At 34.2% G+C, this 15,613-nt stretch overlaps 1 protein-coding gene across 1 annotated transcript; it reads left to right on the top strand.

Annotated features, from left to right (window-relative positions):
• Positions 1-1,608: 1,608 nt before the first annotated feature.
• LOC18442127 (putative disease resistance RPP13-like protein 2) lies at positions 1,609-7,716 on the top strand. The gene is given in 6 exon segments (XM_088846100.1): positions 1,609-1,842; positions 6,325-6,511; positions 6,694-6,836; positions 6,838-6,864; positions 6,931-7,148; positions 7,437-7,716. Coding segments are annotated over 6 exon segments (1,089 nt in total).
• The last annotated feature ends 7,897 nt before the right edge of the window (positions 7,717-15,613 follow it).

Here is a 15,613-nt window from a genome sequence, read left to right as displayed (position 1 = left end):
CATCGTTTTTTTGACTACTTATGCACATCCTACCCTTGTACCCGCACCTTAACTCAGGGCAAATCTTTCCACTTTTATTAGGTTTTTTTTGTTTAAACCCGTCCTTGGAGCAAACATAAACGATCCATTTACCTTTGGTGAGTACTCCCCCTGCGAATACCAAAACCTTTGGTGAATGCATAGGACTTAAAAAACTCATATGCATCATCCTTTAATCCAAACTTCATTCTTACATATGGTTCCTCTATTTCTTGACCTTTGTTTGGTGAGCCACGACCACCATCAGGGATTTCATCAATGCTGCCTACATTTGAGTATGTGCTAGATGCATCACAGACTGAATTTATGAGATCCATCTCAATTTTTTGACTTACCCAACGTGAAACTGCAAAGTACACAAATATTTGTGACATAAGGGATGCTCAATGCCAAAAATTGCAACATAATTTATTTCAATTATACTGAAATAAGGGTTTGATACAATAAGACCATTTTCCTTTGTCAAAATCTAATAGCATGGGTGTTTCGCAAATTCAGTTGAAATTTCTTTCAAAGTTTGAGCTTGGTCAATGGAATAATGTAGCCATCTAATTTCACATCCAAACAATGAGAAACAAGATTGGCACAAGTTGTACCTTGATCACTATTCAACGAAAGAAAACTAGAAATAATATGTACAACAGTATTTGAATATCCCAAATATTGAGCAACATTTTTACCTTGATCATTATTCAATAATTGGAGACCATAATACACAGGGTTTTACATCAAATATAGAGAAAGAACCATATATTTGCCAAGAAACGAAAACAAACTAGAAATAATATGTCCAATAATATTTGAATATCCTATATACTAAGCAAAAAATCAACATGACTCACCTTTAAGAACATAGACAAATTGTTGAACAAACGTAAGTTGGAACTACAAAGGATTTTCTATGACCCAAAAGAGTCTTACAGACAATCTGATTTCTAAGTAACAGCAAATCAAACATTGCAAAAAGAAAAAGAAAAAAAAGTAACAGCAAATCGAACATTACAGACTAGTAGTTCGAATAAAATCAAATGAAACAAAAAAAACAAAATCAAATATTAAAAATTATTCTAAAAAAAAGGTAACAACAGATCAAACATTACATATCTCTAAATTGTGGAAAATATCAGAGTTCATACGATAGCAAAAAACTGTACTATCGTATTAGAATCAGAGGGTAAATAGTGGGGAAAGACTTCACAGCAAAGCACACAAATGAACTAACTACTTATGAAAAAAATCGAAATAGAAAAACGAAAATCCCCAAAAATTATTTATCAGAGTATGAAAACCCCACAAAATTAGGGTTTTTTTATCGGAAACCCCCAAAAAAACTGGGAAAAAATGGAAATAGAAGCCCCCAAAATTCGAATTTCTCTGGCAATGATACAAAACCATAGGGTTTTGGTTTCTATCGATGGTGAAGACCAGAGTTGGGGGTTTTGGTTTTTATCAATGGGGAAGTGGCGAAACGAGATAGAGAGAGATAGAGTTAGTACACCTTGAGAGGGATCAACTTCTCTGATGAGGAGAGAGAATACGTGGAGAGCAAGAGCTTGCCTTGTCAGAGAGATGGAGTGCAGTGAGGGCGAGAGGAGATGGAGCGCAGAGAGGACTAGAGGGGATGGAGCACACAGGGAGCCTTCGCGCAGGGGAAGTGATTGCCTTGCCAGAGAGATGGAGCGCAGTGAGGGCGAGAGGAGATGGAGCGCAGAGAGGGCTAGAGGGGATGGAGCACAGAAAGAACCTTTGCGCAGGGAGAGTGCGTGGGGAGAGAGAAGACGCCTTTTCCCAGAGAGCGCGAGAGTAGAGAAGACCTCTGCGGGTCCGTCAGAAAAAGAATATTTTATATTTTCAAACCGTTAGCCCGTGAAAGAGCATCCTGGCAGCCTAAAGAAGCATCTTAAATCTCGGCCGTCCGGCGCACCTCAATGCCATGAGCGAGCCAACTAATCTAAGATTTCTCCTCTATATATATATATATATATATATATATATATATATATATATATATATATATATATATATATATATATATATATATATATTATTCATACATCTCAATGTCAAGATGATTACTTAGAGGGTTTTTCAACATTAAAACGAACCTTTTTCGATGGATTTTTTAGATGAATCTGTAATTCTACATTTTAAGGTTGCAACCTAATATAAACTTTTTTCCATAAAGAAATAATTAGATGAAGCCCAAATTACATGAATAACTCAAAGCATAAAGGTCTGAGAAAATCAGAAAACTAAGTCAACCACAGCATAAAGGAAACATGATAGATCTTAGAATAAAAAAGGGAATGAAAATCTATAAAAGCATAAAGAAATAGCAAGTACTTTTCACTGAATCTCTAGTAAAGCACACAAAAAGAAAAATTCCAAACCGAAGATTTTCTTTTACATAGAATGGACTCAAATAAAATCGAAAATGCGCACTACAACGTGGTTTTTCTTCATGAAAACAACACCAAAAATTAATGAAAAGTAATATGAGAATTTAGATAGAAGGATTCATCTAAAATGCACTCAAAAAGGTAAAAACCATAGGGAATAAAATAAATACACATGAATATACTCTTGACAAAATGAATACAAAAAAAGAAAATAAATATACACAAAAAGCAGCTTCTTCTCCGGAGCCCTCCTAAAAAATAGGGAAATATTGATGCCCTAAATATCTAACCTCCCTTACCCTCTTCTCTCTCTTTCATCCCTTTTCTTCATCCCCTTCTTTTGGAGCTTTCATCAAATCAAAGGTTTTTTTTCTTGAAATTGAGAAGAATTGTTTTTGTTATCCATGCGCATCTTAGAGTGGTAGTTTCATCACTTAATTGGAGAATCATAATCAAAAGGTATGCATAACTTATTTTTTATTATATAAGATTTCTTTTTTTGATAGGATTTTTATTTAATTTACATTTTCTTTAAATTAATTGGTTGATTAGTATAATGAATTGGTTATGCATTAGTACTATGGTATTTTGTAATGCATTACTTTTGTAATTTCTTTTAACATTTTATTGGTGGAAGATGGTTTATTTGTGTATGAATAAGTTTTTTCAATCTAAAATTTGATATAGTTTCTCTCTTTAAAGTTTTAAGATATTTTATGTCTCTCAAATTTAAAATTTGAGATAGTTGCTTTCTCTAAAATTTTCAAGTAGTTTCCTTCTCTAAAATTCTAATATACTCTCTCTCTAAAACTTAAAATTTGTGATAGATTCTCTATCTAAAAATTATTAAATAGTTTCTCTCTCAAAAAATTTTAGGTACTTTCTCTATCTAAATTTTGATCTAGATTATCTCTCTAAAGTTTTAAGATATTTTCTCTCTCTAAAACTCAAAATTTGAGATAGATTCTCTATCTAATTTTTTTTACATAGTTTCTCTCTCTAAAAATTTTAACTACTTTACCTAAAATTTGATATAGTTTATCTAAGTAAAATTTTAAGATATTTTCTCTCTCTAAAACTAAAAAATTGAGATAGTTTCTCTCTCTAACTATTTTCAAGTAGATTTTCTATCTAAAATTTGATGTAATTTCTAAGCTCTAAAATTTTAATATGCTATCTCTCTCAAATTTAAAATTTGAGATGATTTCTCTCTTTAAATGTTTTGAGATACTTCTTTCTAATAAATTTTAAGTAGTTCCTCTCTCTAAAATTTAGTGTATAGTTTTTCTATCTAAAATTTTAAGATACTTTTTCTCTCTAAAACTTAAGATTTGAGATAGTTTCTCTCCCTCAAATTTTAATTTGGTATCTCTAAAATTTTAAATTTGAGATAATTTCTCACTCATAAAAGTTTAAGATAATTTAAAAAATTCTTATAATTTCTCACTCTAAAAACATTTTTATATTTTCTCTCTCTCTAAAAAATTTTGTATGCATTCTCTCTCTAAATTTTGATATAGTTGATCTATCTAAAATTTTAATGTGTTTTCTCTCCCTAAATATAGTTTTCCTCTCTAAAATTTTAATATTTATTTTGTTCTTCACTAGCAAAATGGGTTATTTCCGTGAAACGTCAATTCTACCTATTTTGGTGGAATTGAGATTTTCAAAATTTAGGCTTAAAATGAGCATTCATGAATCCCATGAAAATTTTAAGTCCAACAAAAATGTCAATTCCAAGTGAACTAAACACGACTAGCCAAACTTCTCCAAAAGCAGTAATTCTTAGAAATCTTAATCCAAAAAACCAAACGGCCCCTTACAAATTTAAAAAGGAGTTGTCTCATATTATATATGGGGTTTATTTTAGAGATCACAAGTTATTCTTAATTATCCGATCTTAAATGGACAGTTGTGGATCTCTCAAATTACATATTAGTCATATGTGTGGAATAACAAAGTAATTTCCCCATTTTTTTGTAGTGTACAAATGAGTACGGTCATATTGGGGTTGGCTCAAACCTGTAGGTTTTAGGTGTGTCCAGCAATATATATCTTGCGCACGGGGGTCAGAACTAATTTTTCGCGAGTCCATCGACTACACCACCACGATGAAAATGAATTTTGAGCCCTAAAATGTTATTAGGTTATACTTCTTCCTATTTTATAATTCATTTTAGGAAAGAGTTATATAAGGTTGCCACCCTATATTATAAAAGTACGGTGCGCCTCAAAAATTGAGTAGAAAAAACAATTCAATTAATCATCTAGACCTCGATATGTAAATATATAAAAAATATAAAAAAATATTCAAGTCTCTAAAAAACTATATCGTCTAACAAATTATCTAGAACGTTATTTTCAAGATTTTCAAGTGTTTATAGATATATTTGATCTGCACCATTCATAATTTTGAAGCCAACATAGCGTTTCTGACACCACAACTACATCTTCTAACAAAATTTAGAAGTGTGCCTTACTTGTAGAGAATAAGATGGGAAACTTATATACAAACATCACCATTCAATTTAATCTTCAAAGATCATCAGCCTGTACTGTATTGGTTATGGAGTTCTGTTGAAAATTCGAATACCTGAAACCCCAATTTAACCGATCACCGAATATCACACACTCAATACCAAATATGTAAAATCAATGATTCAATAATAAGTTCAAGGATCATGTACAACAATTTAAAAAAATAAATTAGAGATAAAAAACATAGTCATGAGAGAAAATTAGAGAGACAAACCACAACACCAATTTAACATGGTTCACCCCGTAGGGCTACGTCTACGGGCAGGCCGGTAAGTATTCCACTATCAAAAGAGAAATTTATAGAGGATACAATATTACTTCAAAAAGAGAAAAATGGAGGAGAAAATTGATGAAAAAATATCACCAAGAATACCTTCCTTGTGATCACTCAAAAACACGATTTACTCCGCTTCACTTCGAATGACCCAAGAACATGAGCAACACAAGCTCATACCATTTCTCCCAAAAATAGGATAAGAAAATCCTTTTTCACCTTCTTCCCTTTCTCAACACAACCCAAGAAGCCCTAGCCCCTTTTCTAGAGAGAGAGAGAGGAGTTTAAAACCAAGAAGAATCAAGTTACTCAAAAAATCCATTTATTTTGGCTTTTATACAAGCCACCTAATTGTATTGACAAAAAAGCCCTCAAACAAATGGTAAAAGATAAAAGCATCCAAAAGAGTGATTTTTCTATCACCATTCAACAATCTCTACTTTGATAATAAATCACATACTTGCCTTGCTGATAATCCATTTTTTACTTCTTCATGAAGCCTAGGAGATTAAGCTACATTCCAACTTCTCTACTGGAACCGTCTTCGTGTGCATATCTGTCACATTTTCCTTGGTTCCAACTAAACCATCTTCAACAACTTGTTAAATATAATGGTATCGAACTAGTATGTGCTTCATCCTCTTGTGATAAACGAGATTCTTAGCCATATTAATGGCACTCATATTATCACAAAGTATTTCCATGGGCTTAGAATGGATATACAATTCTCCCATAAGGCCTTGAAGTCAAACAACTTATTTGCTTGCTTCGGTTGCCGCCATGTATTCCGCCTCGGTGGTGGACAATGCCACCGTTGATTGAAGCTTAGACATCCAACTTACGGGTTCATTTCCAAACTTGAAAACATAGTCGGTAGTTGATCTTTCTTTATCAAGATCACCTGCATAAAATCCAAAGAAACAAAGCTGTAGAGGCAAATGACTCGAAGAAAAGGCATCACCTCTCTTTTATACATCAAAATTTTTCCACATTCATGTGACTTTTGTCATTGGTGTTCACACCTCTAAGGCAAACAAAAAATAGTTGCAAAGGCTCAGCACTTAGGAGGTGCAGCTCTTTGGTGGAGTAAAGGATGACATTCAGTGGATCAAAGGTGAGCTCGAAAGCATGAAATCCTTCCTGAACAATGCTGATAAAGTTAGAGAGAGGGACTTAGCGGTAGATGATTGGGTTGCTCGACTGCGAGATGTTGTCTATGATGCCAAGGATGTTCTCGACAAATTCATCCTCCACATTAGACGTTTTATGGGCCATCTGTTTACATCCGGCGAAAAATTCCAACTAAGATAAAGAGTATCAGAGCGCGAGTATATGATATTGCAAATAGAAGGGAGAAACTACAAATACAAGAAGAAGCGGGCTCTTCAAGTGCCATGGCCACAACAAGAGCCTATTTAAAAGCTATTTCTTCTTCTGTTGAAGATGTTGGAGCTGATCAGAATGTGGAGTTGGTAGAAGAATGGCTAGAACCCAGTGACCCACATCTCAAGGTAATCTCCATTTTAGGCATGGGTGGGCTAGGAAAACCTACTCTTGCTAAAAGAATTTATAATGGTGACACTGTAAAAAAAACACTTTGATTGTCATGCTTGGGTTACCGTCTCTTAATCACTCACGGTAAAAAAATTCTTTTTAACTGCCCTAGAATGCTTCTTCAAGGATAGTTATAAGGAGATTTCAAAGGGCGTAGAGGGCATGGCAGAGAGAGAACTGCAACAAAAGCTTCACACGTATTTACATGATAAAAAGTATATTGTAGTATTAGATGATGTGTGGAGTGAAGACGTGCTGAGAGTGGTTCATGCTTCGTTTCCAAATTTCGAGAATGGAAGCCGTTTTATCATAAAAACACGCCGGGGAGGTGTCGCCTCACCAATGTATGTAAGGAGTGAAGTCTATAAGCTCAAATGACTATCAACAGATGGTGCCTGGTCCCTCTTTTGCAAGAAGGCATTTTGGTTGGAAGATGGGCATACTTGCCCTATGGAGTTAGAGGAGCAAGGGAGACTCATTATTCAGGAATGCGATGGTCTTCCCTTTACGATTGTTGTTGTAGGTGGTATGATGTCTCAAAGAGCCCGTACAATACCCGATTGGTTTGATGCGAGGCGAGCCTTTCATGGGAATTGAGCGATTATGAGGCTAGAAGCGGCCTTTTGACTGAGTTATAAAGATTTGCTGCCCCTCTTAAAGTATTGTTTCTTGTATTGCTGCTTGTTTCTAGAAGACTTTGAGATACGCCATTCAAAACTGATTAGGTTGTGGGTTGTTGAGGGTTTCATTGAAGGAAGGACAGATATGACACTAATGGAAGTAGCCAATAATTACTTCAAAGAGTTGGTAGCTCGAAATTTGATTCATGTGACACGAACTGGTTATACTGGGCAATTCAAAGCTTGCAGGGTGCATGATGTGGTGCGAAAGCGTGGTCTTTCTTTCTGTTAAAAAGAGACCTTTGGAGCATTTGGGGTTTGAGGGTTCCATATGGGATGGGGAATTTAGCAAACCTACAAACATTAGGATAATTCAAATATTTTGAGTGAGTTGGGGAACTTGAGAAATCTTAGAAAATTGAAAATTCAGTTGGAGAGGAGTGAGGTCTCCCTCCCCTCAAGTGAAACACCTCTGCACACCCACCCAAACCACTCTGCAAAGAGTAAGTATCATTGGGCCTCTCCGAATTGCGTTGCATCTCTACAGTGTCTCAGTGACTTAGGGTTATACCACTCCAAATTGCACAAAGATCCATTTGTTGCCCTCCAAAGGTTGCCCAATATGATGTTTCTCTGTACGTAATGCGCGCAATAGGCTTCCCGCCTCGATCATTTACAAGAATTGGAAGAGTGGAAGAGGAGGGAGCCATGCTTCCAAACACTACATCTCAAATTGCAACAAATTGAAAGGGCTGCCTCAAGGCTTACAGCACCTCACTGCCCTTCAATTATTTTGAGATGCCTCCCGTGTTCATGAAGTGACTAGATAGGGTCGACGGCGAAGACCGATTCAAAGTGCAGCACATCCCCGATACTTGAAGCTATTTCAAGATTGAAGGATTTTTCTAATTAAAATTCAGAATGTATATCATCATATGAATTTTAATTTTTTTTTTTACAAATCTAATTAAGATAAAATTTAGGGTGTATATACCTAACACTATTGCACACCATATAAAAATATAAAAAAAAATATTTTCAATAATTTAAAATAAAAAAATTACCCCCGTAATTTTTCAGGGGTATTTCGGTTATTTTATATTTTGAGAAATATTTTTTATATATTTTTTAATTGTGTGCCCTATTTTTTAGTACACACGTCTAAAATTTAATTAAGATTTCTAAAAAATATTAAAATTCATATAGTGATATGTATTCTGAACTACATTATGAAGATTTGACGGTTCAAATTTCACTTATATTGTTATTTATTATAATTGCCCAACTATTGTTATATATATATATATATATATATATATATATATATATATATATATAAAGATGGCGTTGGCCTACTAGCCTACAGGCACATACGAGGGATTTAGTTCTTTTGGGGTTAACTAATTGATTATCGTGTTTGGTAGGGTGTGAGGTGTATGGGAGTAGGAAGGTCCATGTGGTTTCCAAGGTCTTTGGTTTCTCGAAATTTCCTCAGCTAGAAAAATGGGGTGTCTACATGTCTTAAAACATATTTAGAAGAACAGGTGGAATACCTACAAATCCTAAGATGCAGACTCTCACCAAACCACAAGGATCTTTCCTAGCAGTACAAAGGTGAAGAAAACACACCAACTGGTAACCTTAAAGGTATGCAATAAAGATAATCCTTATAATAATACCCTTTGCTTAAAAACCCCCTTATCGCACCATATATTTTGCCCCCATACTAATACTTCACTGACATCTTGCATCTTGTCTTTACACCCAAAGAGCTAAGGGTTTAAACTCCCGTATCCTTATCAGATCTCAAAACATGGATAAAATTTCCTTTGAGCAGTACAAGGCATATCCCAAAACATGTTCAAAGACCGTCGATCTCTAAAATCAATGGAGATAACTTCACACGACTATATGGAATAGCCATATCGTTGTATAGAGGTTGAAATCCAACAGCTCAAACTCAAACTAGAGCCAAAGACAAAAAAGATGTATGTGGCTTCTGCCATATTTCGCAACTGATGAGGAAAATCACTAGGCCATCACCATTAAGGCAAATGATGTTCGTCGAGCCGCACATTCACCGACACCGGGCCAGCAAAGCATGTCAACCTGAAGCTATAATTTCAAATTATCACGGCCTCGTGATTTCCATTAAAGAACCTTGAGAGTTGTGAGCCTAGAAAATTATTTACCAAAATACACACCTGTTTCTGTGACATTCAGGGGGGTACTTGTTTTAGTGAAATTTTGACATGCACTAAAACATTACGAGAAAGCCCATATAGAGAAAAGCTAAAAACTCCTATATATTTCAGGTTAAATCAGGAAAAAAAACATGTGACAAAGGCGATATCACTGGTAGTGAATGTTGATCTACACATATTGACTAATATATATATATATATATATATATGCAATCTGCAGTGGCAATATATCTCAAAAACCACTGGCAACCTCATGTCACACTGGCGTTACTCATATTAACTCCCTTTATATCGTGAATCCCCTACAAACCCCTTATCGCAATTTTGTGCTCCAGCAAACATACACGCGCGTCCCCAGTCTGTCAGTTGTGCTCCAGCATATGGGTAGGGTTCTCCCCCTTCAGTCAAAACCTCAAAGATAAGCGATCTGAACCTAAAACACCTTTTGGTAATACCCTTTTTTCTGAAAGACAATCATAATGCCTTAAAAATTATCAAATTCTGCTTTGGAGAAAAAAAAAATAGGCTTTCAACCTTCTGAAAAGCTCCGGTGAAATATAGTAGTCCCTTTTTTCTATTAGTTTTATATTACTGATTTATATTTAAGTATATCATCATAGAAGACTTATTAATTTTACATATATAATCTAGGGCCTTCTATGCTTAGAGTAACTAAACTTCTGTATAAACAGAATTCGATAATGCCCTCATAAGTGTCCCCTTGCCGAGGAGTCTTCTCTAACACATGACTAAAAGAAGTACAACATGTTATTAAGTATAGTTGCTCCCTCAAAAAGAAAAAAAACCTACTTCACAAATAATGTTTTACATATGAATTTCTAGGATCTAGCGTATTTTAAACAAAAATTTGAATTTTTAGTTCCAATGCAACTAAATCTGACCAACCCCAACCACAATAGGGCACTTTTTTTTCAATTTTCAAGGCATTCAATCTTAAGGCATTATTCTCTTCATGCTACATAGTGTTTGTTCTCTAATCCAGTTAATTTGCTAGGTCAAGGAGGTCATTTCCATGCTAAAAGTATTCTAAGCGAGTAAACAATAAGCTCCATTCTGGATAATTCTACTTAGTTTGTTTTACTTAACGTAATTTTTGATTTCTTATTGTTGAGTGTGCCTTTGTTGGATGCATGGATGCTCCATTTTTGTGGGAAAAAAAAACATAAAATGTCTATCTATCGCCACATGGCTTGGGAGCCCAGTGGCGCACGAGAAATATGGTAGGAGAGTTTGGCTCAACAATTATATGTTTCCCAATATGTATACAATATGATCCCATGAGACCACGTTTACAACGAGCTTTCCTTACGTTATGGAGGCTTTAAAGACGGATGATGTAATCCTATAAAATTCTAAAATATTATTATACTAATAAAATATTTTTTAAATCATAATTTCCTTGAAAGGAGACCCTTATAGAAAATAAAACTGAACTATGAACGCCATTTGGAAAATTTAATAAATGTTTCAAATTTGATCTATTTTAAAGGTGATAAATTTTGAAAAATTCACAATTAAAACAATTTTATTAGCATAATTTAAAAATGTCACAATCACAAATATTTTGTTAATAAATATATTTTAATTTAACATTAAATATAAATTAAAATTTGTAACATAGCAACTTCATTGATTAAATAAATAAAATATGAGAGATTGACTCTCTTTTGAAATTCAGAATTTTACTGAAACCCAAAGAGAACTTCAATTTTAAAATTTAATATAATAATACTCTAAATTTCACTTTGAGAAAAATATTTCTCAACTTACAAAGTTACAATATAAAAATCATGCGTTTCTAAAGCCTTTTTAGTTATGAAAACTTCTTTTCTTTTTTTTTAAATAACAAAATCAATACTCATGAGTGAATAATTTCCCATTTGTGATAAAAAGTTATGGTATCAATTTGTATCTTCTATCATATGTTTTCACAATCGCCTCTTGCAGAGGACTTGCCTATAGTTCGAGGTGAGTTTCTCGAACGAGTCAAATGTATAATATTATTATAAAAATAAAATAAAAAGCAATAAAGATTAAAATAAGTAATAAAAATAATTAAAAGACTCTATAAGCTGAAAAAAATATGTAAAAGATGGATTCTTGAAAATTTTTATCCATGTCATGAATATTTCATTAAAAAAAAAATCAAAAAATGGATCATTTGATAAGAAAATTTCCCAAATCATCTTAAAACACCATCAAAATACCTGAAAACCATATTCCCAAATATTTTTTATTCTTAACATTTTTATATATTTACGTATTTATTGGTACTTGGCGAGTTGGACACGCAACTCTCCTCGCCGATAGGGTGCCACTGAGAAACTTGTCCGAGTTTTGGTGGACTCGATCGAGTCTTAAATTGTTAGTTTTCTCTATCTATTTATATCCATATCTATATATCTATATAAAATATAAACGTCATATAGGTTGCTGACCATGTGCTACACTCTAAATATGCCAGGAGGCTCAAAGTTGTGGTTTGGCAATTTACATGAAAACTTACGTTTTCCGCTTTCATATTTTTTGGGCTCTTTGGGCTATATTTTAAAGTAAAAACCCTTTCTACACAATAAATTTTGAATTTTTTGTTTAAAATAGCAAGTTAGGGGTGTCTTGAAATGGACCTTAAATATCAATCAAAATGCCAAATTTGGATAAAACTTACAAATCTTTCTCTTGAAAATTAAAATGGCCTATTGTTTCTATTATATAGTTTTGGAAAAGCATGAGGTGTTAAACTATATGATTTAGGAAATAATTTGTTCACATAAACCTAATAGCATATTAGCTAAAAGACCTTTTTATAAGAGTGAAATTCATGAGGCAGTTAAGAGGTTGCAAGGAGAAGTGCCCTAGGCTAGATGGATTCCCTTTGTCTTTCTTTGAACCTAATTGACGTAGTTAAGAAGGATGTGGTTCTAATGGTGGAAGAGTTCTATCAAAGGGGACACATCAACAAGGCCATAAATGCCACTTTATAGCATTAGTTCCAAAGAAGGGCCAGATTCAAAACCTAAGGGGCATTAGACTCATTTGTCTCCAGACAAACCCAAAAAACATCATTGCAACCATCCTTTCGATTAGGCTAAAAAAAGGCAATATGCTAATGTTATTTTGGGACACCAATATACATTTATTAAAGGTAGGCAGATAACCGATAGTATACCCAGTAGCTCAAGAATGTCTATATTCAATAAAATTGAGCAAAAACCGGGCTCAATATGTAAAGTGGATTTAAAATAAACATATGATAGTGTGAAATTGGGATGTGCTTCTTAATATTATAGCAACTATGGGATTTGGGGCTCATGGAAGACATTGAATTAGGGGTGTCTTTCTTCTTGTCATATCTATATAATTATTAACGGATGTCCTAAATGTTTCTTTAAAGTGACAAGAGGAATGAAACTAGGGGACCCATTATCACCCTTTTTAGTTACCATTATGGCAAAGCTCTTCAGTGTCATTTTAAAAATTATGGTAGAGAAGGCTTAGTTTAAGGATTCTATATTGGTAAATGCATGTCAATAACTCACTCGCAATATTGCAGTATGGGATATTATTCTTGAGAGAGTCCAAAATAAACTTGCTCTGTTGGAAACATAAATATTTATCTTTAGGGGGAAGGGTTAAAATAAACTTGTTCTATCGAAACATAAATATTTATCTTTAGGGAGAAGGGTTACTTTATTGAAAACATGTTTATCTAATCTACCAATCTACCAAATGTTTTTTATCCATATCCCTGCAGAAGTTGCAAAAAGCTTAGAAAAAATGAAATTTCATTTACTTAGATGGGATAAAGTGTGTTCTCCGAAGAAAGAAAGTGGCTTGGGCTTTAGGAAGATTACTTTGGTTAATCAGGCATTGATGTGCAAGTGGTGGTGGCGTAGCTCCCTTCTTAAAGACCATTTGGTGTCCAAATATGGGATGGAATGCAACAATATGTGGATTGGAGGTGGGAGAGGTAACAAGCTTTCGTATTTATAGAGAGCAATTTATAATTGTAGACCAACGGTGTAAGGATATTTCAAATGGATTGTTGGTGATAGGAGGAAAGTTTCCTTTTGGCACCACAAATGGCTTGAAAATTACCTTTTAAAATTGGTGTATCCAGAGTTATTTCAGAGAGTTACTCAGCCTGAACTGTCTGTTTGTGAGGCAACAGATCGATTGGGTAATATGACTTCCTGGAATGTTTCATTGATGTATAATAGATTAAGCAATATGGTGTTGTCACAATGGTGCGAGTTAATGGACCGATTGAATGACATATATATCTTAGCAAATGCAAAAGATGATTTAATTTGGGAAATTGAATGTGATGGGAAGTTCTCGATCAAATCCTACTACAATCTTCTCTTCCATGATCGATGGCGTAGCTCTAATCCCTTTGTTGGAAAGGTGTGGAAGTGACATGTTCCCCATAAAGTTCAAGTTTTTATATGGTTGGCAGCGTTGAATAAGGTTCTCACTGTGGACAATTTAATTAAAAGGGGGAAAATTTTACCAAATATATGTCTCATTTGTAAATCGGATGCAGAGGCTAGAGCCCATTTGGTTTTACATTACACTTTAATGGCTCGGATTTGGTCTTGGTTGTTTGATTTGGTGGGAATCTCCATTGTTCTCCCTTCCGCAGTGATAGGTATTGTCTCACAATTATCTATACCTCACTTGTCATAGGTTGGCAAAATTGTTTGGAATCTCTCAAAAGGTGCCATCCTTTGAGAGGTTTGGAAAGAGATGAATAAAAGGACATTTGAGGGGAAGGTGTTGCCAGTGGAAGTTATCTTAAACAATACCAAGGTTTCTATATAGGCATGGATCTCTGTTACCAAGGAGGGAAGAAATATTAACAAGGTTGATGTCATGGCTAATCTCGGTAATCTATTTTTACTTGGAAAGCTTAACATTAGGATAAGGAATATTTGGAAGGCGCTTCATGGTGATTGTTTGAAGTTGAATTTTGATGGGAGCTCTTTGGGGAATCGTGACTTAGCTGGTATTGGTAGAGTAATATGTGATTATTCAGGTTATGTCTTATGCTCCTTTGCTGGCCCGGTTGGAGTTAGAACGGTAAACTTTGCAGAGTTGAGTGCCCTATTGTTTGGTGTAAAATTGGTAGCGACGGAATATCATGGTAAATCTTGCCTAATTGAAGGGGATTCCCTAAATGTTATCAAATGGTGTAAAAAGAAGCAAAAGGTTCACATTGGGAACTTCGCAGTACTTAGCTACAAAGTATGGAGTTGGTTGCCCTTTCAGTATCTTTCATCCATGTATATAGGGAAGCTAACTCAGTGACGGATCTTTTGGCTAAGAGGGGGGCTTCTTTACCTTCTATGTTAATTTCTAATGACATAACCTCTATCTTGAGTTAGTAATAAAATTTCCTAATCTTTGTCAAAAAAAAAAAAAAAATTATCTGTAATTATTAACGGATGTCCTAAAGATTCCTTTAAAGCGATGAGAGGAGTGAGGCAGGAGGACCCATTATCACCATTTTTATTCATTATTATTGCATAGAAATTTAATATTATTTTTAAAACTATGGAGGAGAAGGCTTAGTTTTAGGATTCCAAATTGGTAAAGGCATGTCAATAACTCACTTACAACATGAAGAAGATGTATTGATTTTTTTGATACATGCAACGTTAAAGTTAGAACCTTAAAAATGTCCTTATTATGTTTTGAAGTGGTGACTGGGCCAGAAGTGAATATGAATCAAACTAAGTTGATAGGAGTGGCTTGTGGAAATAATTTGGTATATAGGATGGGGTGTGACGTAGACAAATTTCTAGTGAGGTATTTGGGCCTGCCATTAATAGAAAGAATGATTCCATGCTCTATTTGGGATGTTGTTATTAAAAGGGCAAGCTTTCTATGTTTCCCCTATAGCCTAGAAGTTCTATCCTCCCCCTTATCCAACTGTCCATTCTGGATGAAGGGCTAAGATTG

Source organism: Amborella trichopoda, chromosome 1 (genome assembly GCF_054954075.1).
Source record: "Amborella trichopoda isolate Santa Cruz 75 chromosome 1, AtrichopodaSantaCruz75HAP2 v2.0, whole genome shotgun sequence".
Classification (NCBI taxonomy): Eukaryota; Viridiplantae; Streptophyta; class Magnoliopsida; order Amborellales; family Amborellaceae; genus Amborella; species Amborella trichopoda.
Note: the sequence above shows the minus strand (reverse complement) of the source record. Positions and strands in the feature narration are given on the sequence as shown.